This window comes from Prionailurus viverrinus, chromosome D3 (assembly GCF_022837055.1).
Source record: "Prionailurus viverrinus isolate Anna chromosome D3, UM_Priviv_1.0, whole genome shotgun sequence".
Taxonomy (NCBI): domain Eukaryota; kingdom Metazoa; phylum Chordata; class Mammalia; order Carnivora; family Felidae; genus Prionailurus; species Prionailurus viverrinus.
Window position 1 is genome coordinate 47,933,251 of NC_062572.1, and position 13,019 is coordinate 47,946,269.

Below are 13,019 nucleotides of genomic sequence, written 5' to 3' on the forward strand. Positions count from 1 at the left end.
AGTTGTTTTACAGGGGCGCCTCGGTGGCTCAGTCAGTTGAGCATCCGACTTCAGCTCAGGTCATGATCTCGCGGTCTGTGGGTTCAAGCCCTGCGTCAGGCTCTGTGCTGACAGTTCAGAGCCTGGAGCCTGCTTCAGATTCTGTGTCTCCCTCTCTCTCTCTCTCTCTGCCCATCCCCCGCTCATGCTCTGTCTTTCTCTCTGTCAAAACTAAAATAAACATTAAAAAAAAAAGTTGTTTTATAGAACCCACAGGCATCTCCGATGAAAGTGCCAGCGATTTCCTGAGTAGCCTCTGTATGTCCAGCGTGTTGAATGCATGAACTGAAAAGCAGAGTCTTCACGACAGCACAGCCATCAGTCGTTAACATGTTATTGAGTCACATAGTCACTCGTGGGCAGCTGTTTCTTTTTTAATCTTTGTTGATCATGGAACACAAATAAATGTGCAACGCGACTATATAGAGGAGTATTTTTTCTCCAAATACTGGAAATCCCAGGACTATACCAGTTTGTGGGAGCTGATAAAGCATGAAAGACTAGTCTCTGCCTTTGCAAGGGGATTTTGTGCAGATGGTAAGAGGTGTCAGGAGCTCCACTACAAAGCATACACAGGAAGGGGACGATCACTTCTGTCAAGCTATCTGCCATCTCGCAGGAGTTGCCATTCGAATTGGCCCTGAAGGACAGGTACATGTTGACAGGCAGAGCTAGAGAGGATGGGTGTTCAGGGACCAGAAACACTGCCACCAGGGACTGAGTTTTCTGTACTGTTCAATTGTCATAAAATCCACATGATGTAAAATCTACCATTTTCACCATTTTTGAGTTCAGTGGCATAGTGTGCATGTACACTGTTATGCAGCCATCACCACCATCTGTCCCTTTTTTAAACTATGTGATTAAGAAAGTTACAGATTGTCGGAGAAGGATGTCAGACTAGATGCAGCAGACATTTACTCTTTTTCATTTGCTTACTGGGTGACCTTAGGCAAGTCTTTTAACTTTCTTGGACCTTTACATTCTCTGATCTATAGCCTGATGGGGTTGGTATACAAAACAATCACTGCATTTCCTTCTGTTTTTGAGATGCCAAAGCTGCAGGAGATGAGGTCATTTTGGATGAATTCAGACCCTGTCCTTTTGACCAGGGCCGCTTTCCTAACGGAATGTGGTTGTCCCTCCCTTGAACATTCAGCTTAATCCCTCATACTCCCAGCAGAAAATCTTCTGCTTCTCCCATCACCTTGACATCCACAGCCTTCTCTGAGTCTTGGTGCCTTTGCTTCTTCGGCCCTGCTGACAGGTGTCATCCTGTGACATGCCATGGCCCGGTGCTCTGCTTGACCACACCCCAAAATGTGAATAGAGGACCACCTAGTTTTAGGAGCGCTTGAATAAAGGAGGAATTAGGAAATCAATGGACATTCCAGCTGGGGATTGAAAAATATGTGCCAAAGACAACATCTAAGAAAAAAAATTGATATAAACGAATTCAGTGTCGTTGTAGTTGAGAAGAGTGGTTGCTAAAGTTGGTAAAGTTTCACCTTCAGAGATACAAAGCGAAGCAAGTATGATTAAGTCTTTGCCTGGGGCTTGGGGTAGGATGAAGATTGTGTGCAGGCTACCAAAATCTTACCACCCTCCAAGGCTCTCAGACTGACTCCTTTCTGATCACTCCGGAAAGAAATGTTTCCTTTCTCTTCCTAAGGCTTCCAAAAGCACTTTGGTTTTCCTACCCTCAAGGCTCTTATCAACATATACATTATAGCTGTGGGACTATGTGTGTATCTTCTTTCTCCAGCTGAAATTTACATTTCTTTAGGGTTAAAGCATGTGTTTTCTTCCATGTTCTTGCTGGTGGCTTGTAGGTGGTAGGTGGCCCACGAACATGTGTAAGATTAATTTCATGACTTTCTTTCCAGGCACAGAGAGGTACCCTCCATCCACCATGAAGCTTCATGATCTTCTTGGCTCCTTATCATTCTTTCCTAGATTCCTTTTTATTCCACTTTCTGAGCACGTGGGCCTCAGCTAGACCACACTGTGCCAATAGCTGGGAATTTTGTCACGTCCAAGACTAGCGCCCAACGAGAGGACCAGGACCACGGTTTTCCTGTATGTCCCCACAAACCTCTGGGAACCCAAGGAAGTAGTTGTTGAGTCAGTGGTGTGACAATCAACAGGATGTTCTAGGCCTCTATGTAACACTTGCTCCCTCCCGTGTTTTTCTTTGGTAACGTTTTCCAAGTACCATCAGCCTGAGTGTCTTTCCGTGGCATTTTCCCCCTGATACTTAGGGAGTACAACAATGGTTTCTTGCAGTTTGTCAGGGAGCCACCGGTGACGTGGATGGGGCGCAGATAGTGTTCAAAGAAGTTCAGAAGCTCTTCAAAAGGAAAAACAATCAGATTGAACAATTCTCAGTGAAAAAGGTACGTTGGAGCCTATTGATCTGGTGTGTGTTTGTGACGGGGATTTGTAACCGACACCATCTTGGACAAGTTTTAGGAAATCCTAATCCAAGCCAGTGACTTACTTGCCAGTGCACTTTACCACCGTGGAGAAAATTTACCCCCATGGGCATACTTCTCTTTTGAATGGAAAGTGCTGGTTTTGCTGCACATGATTAAAACAGCTGTTATTTCTTTGAGTGGGTAGACACATTACAGACCCTGTAGAGCTAATGAGCACATCTGGAAAGGGAAAGCACCTGTCTAAGGAGTTGGGTGGTTTCAGAAGCATCGAAATTGGCAGAATCTAGGCAAGAGATACAGACTATGGAGTCTCAATAATTTACTGAACACATCACATTTGGACCTTCTAAAAAATAAAAACATGCATCAAATGTACCAGTAGAAAGGCCCAGTACTGCAGGGACAAAGACCCTAATTTATTCTACACTTTTTAGGAAAAAAAGTTAGTGGAATCACTGTGGGTTACATGACAACTTGTCATATCCTGCATTTTCCATGATTTTAGTTTGTTACTAATGAATGAACACTGAGTGACTTAGCTTGAGTATAAACTGGATTATAATGTGGAATACCACTGAGGCCACTAGGACTAAGTAAAAAATTAAAAAGTCAATAAAGCCGTAACTAAAATGCATCTAGTATTAATTACATCTTCCACGTAAACCCATTCATTATTACTGGTCACCCAGCTTTTATAAATTCCTTGGATTTAAACTGAAATGAATCCACTTTCATTCTGTTTTCTGAATGCACCCTGGATCTTAACAGTAGATGGAGTTGAATAATGAATGAAAGGCATATCTATCATACGTTAAAGGTTAGAAAGCCATAAATTTTTATATAGAGAGAAGTTCTCATTGTTAGCTTTGTTGGAGGGGGTTGTTGATGTCAGAGATGAACTGTGCATTTTTTTAATGTCTCGAGTATATGTTTTTATTTGAATTCGTTTTCCCAAACCCAGCGTGATCATTCTCACACTTGCAGGCAGAGAGGTTTCGGAAAGTAGCTCCCACCAGAGCATTGTGTGTACTGGCCTCCATCGAAGTGTTATACCTGTGGAAAGCCCTCCCCAACTGCTCCTTCCCCAACCTGCAGAGGATGAGTCAAGGTAATAAAAAAACTGTACTCATCGGCCGGTTTCTTCGGTTTCCCGTTAGCGTTATCTGATTCAGAGAGTACAGATCTGCCATTCCTGGATTAGATGGTGGAGTGGTGAAGAACGCTCTGTTGCATATAAGTAACAGGTGTAGGCAGCACGAGAATGTGTGGACATGCTCGCATCGTTAGCGGTGTGTGCTGAGGCGCACTGACTGCAAAGTGTTGCCAACTCTTATTGCCCTGGGGATTGCTGGATGCATACATTTTTCCCCCAGCAAAAGCCCTTTGTTTTATATAAGTTTGATTCACGTCTATTAAAATGAACAGGTAGTATCTGCTTCATTGAGTTTTGACAAATATATGCATGCTGGCATCCACCACCACAATGAAGATCTAGAACATTTCTAACCACCCCTATAATTTCCCTTGGGCACCTTCTCGGTCAGTCCCCACCCCAAGGCAACCGCTGTTCTGATTTCTCTCTCCACAGATTACTTTCGCCTGTCCTTGAACTTCATAGAAGTTCAGACCATGTGTACTTCTCATTGCTTGGCTTCCTTTGTTCAGCATAGCACCTGTGGGAGTGATCCATGTTGTAGCCCGTATCAGTAGTTCGTTCCTTACACCTGCTGAGCGACACTCCACTGTGGGGCTAAATCTGTACCATGGTGTGTTTATCCTTTCTCCTGTTAACGGACGTGGGACGTTTGATTTGTTCCTGGTTTTTTTTAGCCATCATGAGTAAAGCTGCTACAAACATAAGTATACATCATAAGTGTACTTGTCTTTTGTGTGGACATCATATACTCATTTCTCTTGAGTAAATACCTAGGAGTGTAATTAGAAGCCTAGATTTTTGATTCATGTATTTTAAAAAAAAAAACATGGGGGGGGGGGCGTGTGTGGCTCAGTTGGTCGAGTGTCCCACTACGGTTCAGGTCATGATCTCACAGTCCATGAGTTCGAGCCCTGCACCGGGCTCTGTATTCACAGCTCAGAGCCTGGAACCTGCTTCAGATTCTGTGTCTCCCTCTCTCTCTGCCCCTCCCCTGCTTGCTCGCTCTCACTCTCTCTCTCTCAAAAATAAATAAATACTAAAAAACAAAAACAAAAACAAAAAACAAAAAAAAACCAGGACCATAGGTTATGGTAATATAGCCTTCATAAAGTCATTTTTATTATAGCTATGGGAAAAGTTCACGGAGAATAAACAATCCCTGGTTGTTGATGCAAGTCTAGAATGTCTAGCAATGTCTAACTCTAAGGAACAATACAGAATTTTATTCTTTGTAATACACAAATGCGAGACTGTAGAGAGAATTCAGACACAAATGCACATATAAAATAGGCTGTAAGTGACAGGCATAGAAATGATTATCACTTAATGTGACTAAATATTCTCTGAATCCCTTTCCAGGTATCAAAATAAATAGCAATGATGTGGTCATGGAGAAAGGGAGGCTCTTGAGTAAACATGATATAATTCTTTAATATCTTTGTTAAATATTAGTGCAGTTTTGAGATCGATTAATTAGTTTCTATCATTCCCCAGTGTTAAGCAGTAATGATCCAAATCTATTCAGCCATGTAAGGTACAGAGAAGATCTCTGTAGAGTAATAGTTCCAGAAAAAAACTGGTAGTGGATGAAAGCAATCAAATGCATTAATTAAATGCTGACCCAGCTTTGTGTATTCAGCTTCTCAGACCCCCCATCTGTAACTTCCTTCATCAGCAGATGTACTTGGATTCTTACAATGCTCATCTTGTGGTTTCATTTGTAGCCCTTCCCCCGCCCTGTGCACTGCATTCTTCCTCAGCATTTTATTTATTTATCCATTTATTTTTAAACATTTAAATGTTTATTTTTGAGGGGGAGCAAGGGGGAGCGAGAGAGAGGGAATGAGCACACAAGCAGGGGAGGAGCAGAGAGACAAAGAGAGCACAGGCAGGAGAGGGAGACAGAGTCCGAGGCAGGCTTCTAGGCTGTGAGCTGTAAACACAGAGCCCAGTGCAGGGCTCGAACACGAGCTGTGAGATCATGACCTGAGCCAAAGTTGGGCACTTAACCAACTAGCCGCCCAGGTGCCCCTCTTCCTCTGCATTTTAAAAATATTTCTGTATATCCTCAACATAGTGCCCAGAGTGATCCTGTTAAATGAAGTCATGTTATTTTGGGCCTCAGAACCCTCTGTGGTTTCATATCATTTAAAGTAAATGCCCAAGTCCATTCAGTGGCCTACAGGGCTCTGTGATCTGTCCACGACTCTCCCCTCTCGTCCACCCCATTGCCTCTCACTGCTCCTCCTGCTTGCTCACCAGGCTCCAGCCACACTCACTTCACTGTTCTTGAACACACCAGGCACACGCCGGCTTCAGTGCCTTTGCACTTTCTCTTCTTTCTGTCTGCAAATGTGCTTCTGAACATCCCTGTGGCTCCTTCACTCATTTCCTTCAGGTCTTTACTCAAATATCACCTTTTTATTGAGGCTTAAACCAGCCACAAACAAAGGTGTGTGTGTATATGTGTGTACATATGTACGTGTGTCTATTTATAAAATCTTACCAAATCTCAGTATCTCTGTTGGTCCATAGAAACCGTTAATTTCCTTTCCTCCTCTGTTAGCTCCACTGTGTTTCCAATTTTCCACCCTTTTCATTTCCTTGGAAAAACTCCTGTAACATCCTCCAACATGTGGGCCCATCCTGCGTGGTAGATGGCAAGCTTCTTGAAGTGGAGGGGTCACGGCGGATGCCCCCTCAGTGATGAGTGCAGTGCATCAGTACAAACGTGGAAAGGTGCCCGCCATATGGCTTATGAAGTTAATATGATAGAATTTTTTAGAAGTATTTTTATAGAGTAGTTTTAGGTTCTTAGCAAAATTAAACAAAGTACTAGTTTCCACATACCACACCCCTCACTTCCCCATACACATAGCCTCCCCATCAACATTGCCACCCCTCCCACCCCCCTACTCACACCCCCTCCTCACCCAGATGGATACATTTGTTACAGCCAGTAAACCAATGCTGACACATCATTAGGGTTTAGTCATACATTAGAGTTCATTCTTTGTTTCATACATTCTGTGTGATTTGACAAATATGTACTGACATGTAGCCACACTTAGAGGTAGTATCCTGCAGAATATTTCACTGCCCTAAAAATCCCCTGTCTTCCAGCTGTTCCTCCCTTCCTCTCCCTCCCCCAGACTTCTGGGAACTACCGCCTCCAGAGTTTTGCCTTTTCCAGAATGTCATATAGTTAGAATCCTGCACGCAGTATGTAGCCTGTGCAGATTGGTTTCTTGTTCCTACTAACAATATGATATAATTCCGAGTCCTCTGGATGCCCAGATGTTTGATATCTTTGCCTTTCTTTGAATAAGGGTATTCACTAATGGATGAGGAAAAGGAGCCTTCTGAGTTTCAGGGGGCAGGATTGTGAACTGAATATTCAGGTCAATGAACTCATGATACTTAACTCATGATGATGTTTAAGAAATTAAGTGAATTACTATCCTTGCTGCTGTTTTCACTTCTCCTTAAGCTTGCCATGAAGTGGATGATTCATCTGTTGTTGGATTAAAGTATTTGCTTCTTGGTGCCATACACAAATGTCTGGGAAACTCAGAAGATGCTGTTCAGGTAAACTGTTAATGCTGTGGCCAAGGAACATAGACTGTGAAAGCCTGTATGTGTGCTTAGGAATAAGGACAATGGAAAAAGCACTCAACAAAACCAGACCTTTCGCCGCAGGGTGAGCTTAACCCTCTTACCGATCCGTGTCCTCTCCTCTCAGATGCTGGAAGGTGCTGGTGGAGAATACTAGTTAGTAACGTGTAACTTCAGATTCTTACATTGCTTCTTTATACACAGGCTTTTCTTCTGGCAGGAGTTACTTATCAGAGATGACAGTCTCAGTTGGAGAAGGAGGAAATAAGGATGCAGACAGTTTTAAAGGAGCAAAATGAAGCCTCATAGTTAGATAAATCCCCAAGATGATCAGATATGTTAGTGTGCGTTCACTTTTCCTGTATGTAACCGCAGATTACCAAAGCAACCCTGGAGGTAAAGTCTAGAAAAGTGTTAGCTTAAGATGTTCTGTGTACCTACTATATGGAAGAGAACCATTCGTTATTTTCAAATATAGTTGGGGGAATTTTTCTAAAGTTTTTGTGTCGTTGGATGTTTTGAAGTATAGCCCAGTGTAATTTTGATTACTCTTTAAAAGAGTTCATGTACGGTAGTAGGGGACTTTGACTTTTAAATCCTAGAGTGTTGACATACTTTTATTTTATAATTTTTAATTACTTTTTCAGCACAGGGTCATGATAGTTATTACACAGCTCTGAGTAGCCTGCTTTAGATCACATACTTAAGTATCCACAAGATACAGTCAAGATACGTGTCAGGAGCTGATTCTTGGCTTGTGTGCTTCCTGTTTTAAATGTTGGTATGTTACTTTGAGATGCAGATCATGATGTTTTCCGCATTAAGATCAGTAGAAGCTAGGTTGTCAACTGGAAATAGAAGAAGCACAAATTGAGCTGACCGATGGGTAGCATAGCCTGGAGGCAAGCATGCAGCGGGCTTGTAGATATGGATGAGGATGGGAAGAAATAAGGGTGCCAAAACAAACATCTAGAATACAGAGATAAGTCCCCCCTTCTGCCTCCTGAAGATGCGATGAACCTTAGGTGGGAAAATGAGTTCATTGTACTAACTTTTGTATTACTTTCAGTTCTTTCAGCGCGCTGTTAAAGATGAGTTGTGTCGTCAGAATAACTTATACGTCCAGCCATATGCTTGCTATGAACTTGGCTGTCTTCTGTTAGACAAACCGGAGGTAAGGCCTCATATAGTTTAACGTTCATCAGCAAAAATGCACAGGTGAGCAGGCACAAAGCATCTTCGTTTAAAGTCAGTGAATTGAACATGGTGGGTTTTTGGTTTTGTTTTCCTTGATTTCATGCAGGAAAAATGCAAGAAGTGAGTCATCCTCTTTTACTATGTTTACTGAGGCAGTTTCTTCTCTGGAATGAGCAGTATAAATGTACCTTTTTGGACAAAAACTCGAGGGGAAAATCATTGCCTTTTTTAGAATGGTAGGATATGAAGTAGTACGGCTTATTCAGAAGAACACGGATTTGCATTCGGATTCTAACTCTGCCTTCACCTTAGTGTAGGAGGCTGGTTATGTTCCTGAACCATGTATCTTCCTCCTAATATGTAAAACAGGATAAAAAATACCTGCCTTGCCAAGTGAATGGAGATTATGGTGAGAATAAATGAGGATGATGTGGTGATTGCTTTAAAAATTTCAGAATGCCATATAAATTTGACAGTTACGTATTTAAGTATACTGGGGAAGTTTTGTTTTTAAACGAGTGGATTTGCTTGCTACCTTCTTTTAGAAACTCAGTTACATAATACTAGCTTTATGAGATTCTAATTTTTAGTAAGTTCATTATACTTTCAAATAAATAGGCTTTCTAAAATTAGAGCCAAATCAACAGAAATATGATTCAAGACTGACCCTTAAATATGTAGCCCATCTCGCCAAATATAGGCTTGTAATTGGTAAGTCATTCGAAATTCTAAATTTACCAAAGTAGAAAAGGCAAGTTTTGTCGTTTTTTGTAGAAAACCCTAACACCATATTCTTTAGGAAAAGTTTTACTCTTAATATGGCCTTAAAATGTGTACTTAAAATATAACAAGCCTGGTCCATTTCTGGAAACGTGAAGCTGATGTTCTCAACCAGTAATGCATTCCAAAGGTCTAACTTATGTCAAGTAAACTTTGTAATGATCATCAGTTTTAGGTTGCTCCCTAAGATCTTAAGCCATAATAACTCTTCCAAGTTGTTAATCTCTTGTTGTTATAATGAGGGTTATGCACAATTATTTAGTAATGCCTTAGTGTGAACTTAACAAGCATCATTAAAGAAAAATTGAGTGACTAAACTAGAATGAGCAGTTGACTCACCTCTGTGTCTACTGTGAATTGTTTTAATTAATCTATCCTGTTATAACATTTTCTGCTAGAGTGTCTCCAAATATAGATATTAAAAGATATTATGTTTTTCTTACATTCATAGACTGTAGCAAGAGGCAGAACTCTACTTCTTCAAGCAAAGGTAAAAATACTCTATCTACCTTTTTCCGGGGCCCTTCTTACCCTCTGTTGTGTCCACTCGAGTCTGAATTCACGAAGTTTTGTGAGATGATTGTTCTGATTGATATTTCTGGAAAGGAAAAGTAATAACTAATTGATTTGGTGAGCCCTTGATGCTTAAGTGAAACTACTAATATAAGAAACTCAATGAAATCGCCCATCCTGCTTTAAAAACACACTTCAGGGGAGGGGCACAGGGAGAGGGAGACATAGAATCTGAAGCAGGCTCCAGGCTCTGAGCTGTCAGCACAGAGCCTGACGCAGGGCTCAAAACTCACGAACTGTGAGATCATGACCTGAGCCAAAGTCAACTTAACCGACTGAGCCACCCAGGCGCCCCCATAACTATAGTCTTGAATGAAGAATTTCTAATAGCAGGTTAGATTGAGCACAGTTCAAGACTACTATTTCAGGAATAACATGAAGACAATTTTCCAAAGACAGCATTGACATCCTTCTGGACATTTTAGAAATGAACCCGAAGTTTGAGGTTTGGGAAATAAAATTGAGTGGATGGGAAGCAGTGTGAGAGATTTTACTTCAGGAAGCACAAAATCGTGTGGCTTATGTTGCAGTGTTTCAGAAGGCTCAGTTCATAGAGTTCATAAATCTCCTCTTTGGTCTTACAGGAGGATTTCTCTGGCTACGACTTTGAAAACAGATTGCATGTCCGCATCCATGCTGCTCTGGCCTCCCTGAGGGAACTGGTTCCTCAGTGATAGACTCGGACTTCCTGTTCTGTCCCTCCCTACCAGGTTCTGCACTTTAAAATGAAAGCAGAGGACACAGCTCTTCTGGAAGCCCGAAGACCGGCTTTTCTTCTGAAAACCACCTGTGCCAGGGACACATTTTCCCAGTTAGGCTGACATATTAAAGATCTCCTCTTTTAAACATATAGCTAAAAAGTAATAATAATGAGGATACTAGTAATTATAACTAACCACCTGGGGAGAGGGTTAAGTGACCTTGTTCAAACATTTTAGTTTTGTGATTTATTATTTTTAAAATAAAAGCAAACTAAATATTCCACCTGTGATCTTCTAGGAACGCCTACCTTAAGCACACATCCGACTGCATATAACACTAGGAGGCACCTGTAAAATTATCAACAGTATTATGACATAGCATTTATATTGTGTTTTGAAAAAAAATAAAAGTGCTTTCTAGTGTTTTATTTTATCCTCTAACTTGTGAATAACATAGCACAGATATTCTTATTCCCATTGTCTAGACAAACTCAGGCACAAAAAGGCTAATTGATCCCAATCAATTATTCCTGTTATCAGTGGAGCAGTGAATAGAACACAGATCTCTTGGCCACAGACAGAATATTCTTGTAAAACAAAATGTGTTAATAACCCAGAATTTCATGTTTTCCTTATTAAAACACAAATGCGCTTCAGCTGAAGTTGTGTCATCAAAAATACTTATCTCCAGATCGTCTACAGAATGTTTCAAAGTAATGAACACTTTTTTCCTTTGAAAGCCAACCAAGTAGAAGCAAATAGATAGTTTTACAATCAAAAGTAGAACTGTTTTGCTAATTTATTAGAAAGCCTGGTCTATTGGCTAGATAAATAATACCTATATTTTAGGAGTTTCCTTACCTTTGTGATAAATTATCTCGTTACCAACTTTTGGAGGTCTTTTAACAAATTACTTGACAAGGTTATTCTTAAATGAACATAGGTGATTTTTTTTCTTCAGAATATTTGCTGGTGAAGGATTTGCTGGGCTGTCTGTTGCCAGGATTTAATCATTGTCTCCTTAGCTCAGGTTATTCTATAAAAGGAGTTCAAAGTTAATTTTTAATCCTTCATTGCTAATTTTTGTTGTCATCTAATTCACCTCTTAGCCCAGTGCTGCATACCTTTGTTTTTGAAGAGTCTAAATACCTCAGTCACTTGAGAATGTCTGCCATAATTGTGTGCCTAACTTGGCTCAGGCTTAAGGTTAGATTTTTTAAAATTTATACTGTGCTAAAGAGAGTATCCCCTTGGGGTGTCATTTATTTACATATCCTTGTAGCTGAAGCATGATCTCATATGATATTAATACTTTAATATTTCTTTCAAAATAAAACCTAGGAGGAGCAGCTAGGATGTTGACAGCTTTAACCTACTTCATCTGATTCTGAGGGAATAATTTCTCTGAAAGAAATAATTATTCCTCACTGACTTTGACTAAATTATATTCATGATTCCTCACTTCCAAAGTGTTTTATTCACATGGACTCTTTCTGGTGTGAATCCTGCCTGGATTTTGGACACTAGCCAGAGAGAAAAGATTGCTATCTTACATTCAGTGAATGAGCAGATGCAGAAGCCAAGTAGATGCTTTCTGAAGAAAACATTTGGTGTTTAAAAATATTGGAAGCCTTATTGAGGCTTAAGGGAAGAATATTATGAATTTGTGAAATCTGGCCCTAGCCATTTTGTCCTTGGCTATAGCATATAAGCCAGACTTCCCAGTTAGGGTTGTGGAGCATTCTGAACCCAAAGTTCTTGGTTCAGGTCATACTCACTTGAATTTTCAGTTCAAATATTGTTTGAACTATTATTCAGTATTCAAAGGTTACATGAAGCCCTGTACTTTAGGATTAAACAAAAACTATTCCTGCACTCACTGCTTTAAAAATTTATTTGTATCTCTCCAGAGAGATTTCAGGATTCAAATAAGTTTGTATTCAGTTCACTGACCACTTTAATAGTCAAAGAGTAGGTCTGTTTATAACTCTTCCTATGTTTGGTGCCGGATAGCCCCTGTGGTTTGTGTGTGTGAACAGGGCCGAAGAGTATGGAGAGTACCTACCTACCTACCTACTGGGGTAGGTAATGATTCTAAAGTCTCTAACAAAAACCACAGTGCAGGTATAGTACTATTAGACTGAAATCTGAGAACATTTTTGAGTTGAGTAATTCATAGCATTTTCTGGTCTGCGTGCCATGACTTAACCAGCCTGTGAACTGTGATCTGCCTAGAAACTTAGCTTGGTGTGACTTGCTCTTTACCCCCTCGTGGATGAAGAAAATAATCCTATAACCAGAACAATTTGGATCTACGTGTGCTTTTTTATGTTGGCATCACTCCTTCCTCATTCCTATTTTGGAGGCTCTTAAATGGATCTTCTAATTTATGAGCGTCAAATGTATTTTTGTATTAGATTTGGCCTATGATGAGAGAAATCTCTAATGTATATGTACTCTGAACACATTTATAATTTGTCACAGCTTGGAGGTATGGTCTAATAATGTGACATGTACCTT

The 13,019-nt window shown here is 40.5% G+C and overlaps 1 protein-coding gene across 1 annotated transcript in view; it reads left to right on the forward strand.

Moving 5' to 3' along the window:
- The window catches only part of TTC39C (tetratricopeptide repeat domain 39C), a 109,389-nt gene extending 98,228 nt beyond the window's left edge, over nt 1-11,161 (forward strand). The window contains exons 9-14 of the mRNA XM_047828154.1: nt 2,326-2,435; nt 3,462-3,585; nt 7,124-7,221; nt 8,318-8,422; nt 9,677-9,715; nt 10,383-11,161. Of these exons, the coding sequence (XP_047684110.1) occupies nt 2,326-2,435; nt 3,462-3,585; nt 7,124-7,221; nt 8,318-8,422; nt 9,677-9,715; nt 10,383-10,472 (566 nt within the window). The 3' untranslated portion in view covers nt 10,473-11,161. The remainder of the gene's footprint in view (nt 1-2,325; nt 2,436-3,461; nt 3,586-7,123; nt 7,222-8,317; nt 8,423-9,676; nt 9,716-10,382) is intronic.
- The last annotated feature ends 1,858 nt before the right edge of the window (nt 11,162-13,019 follow it).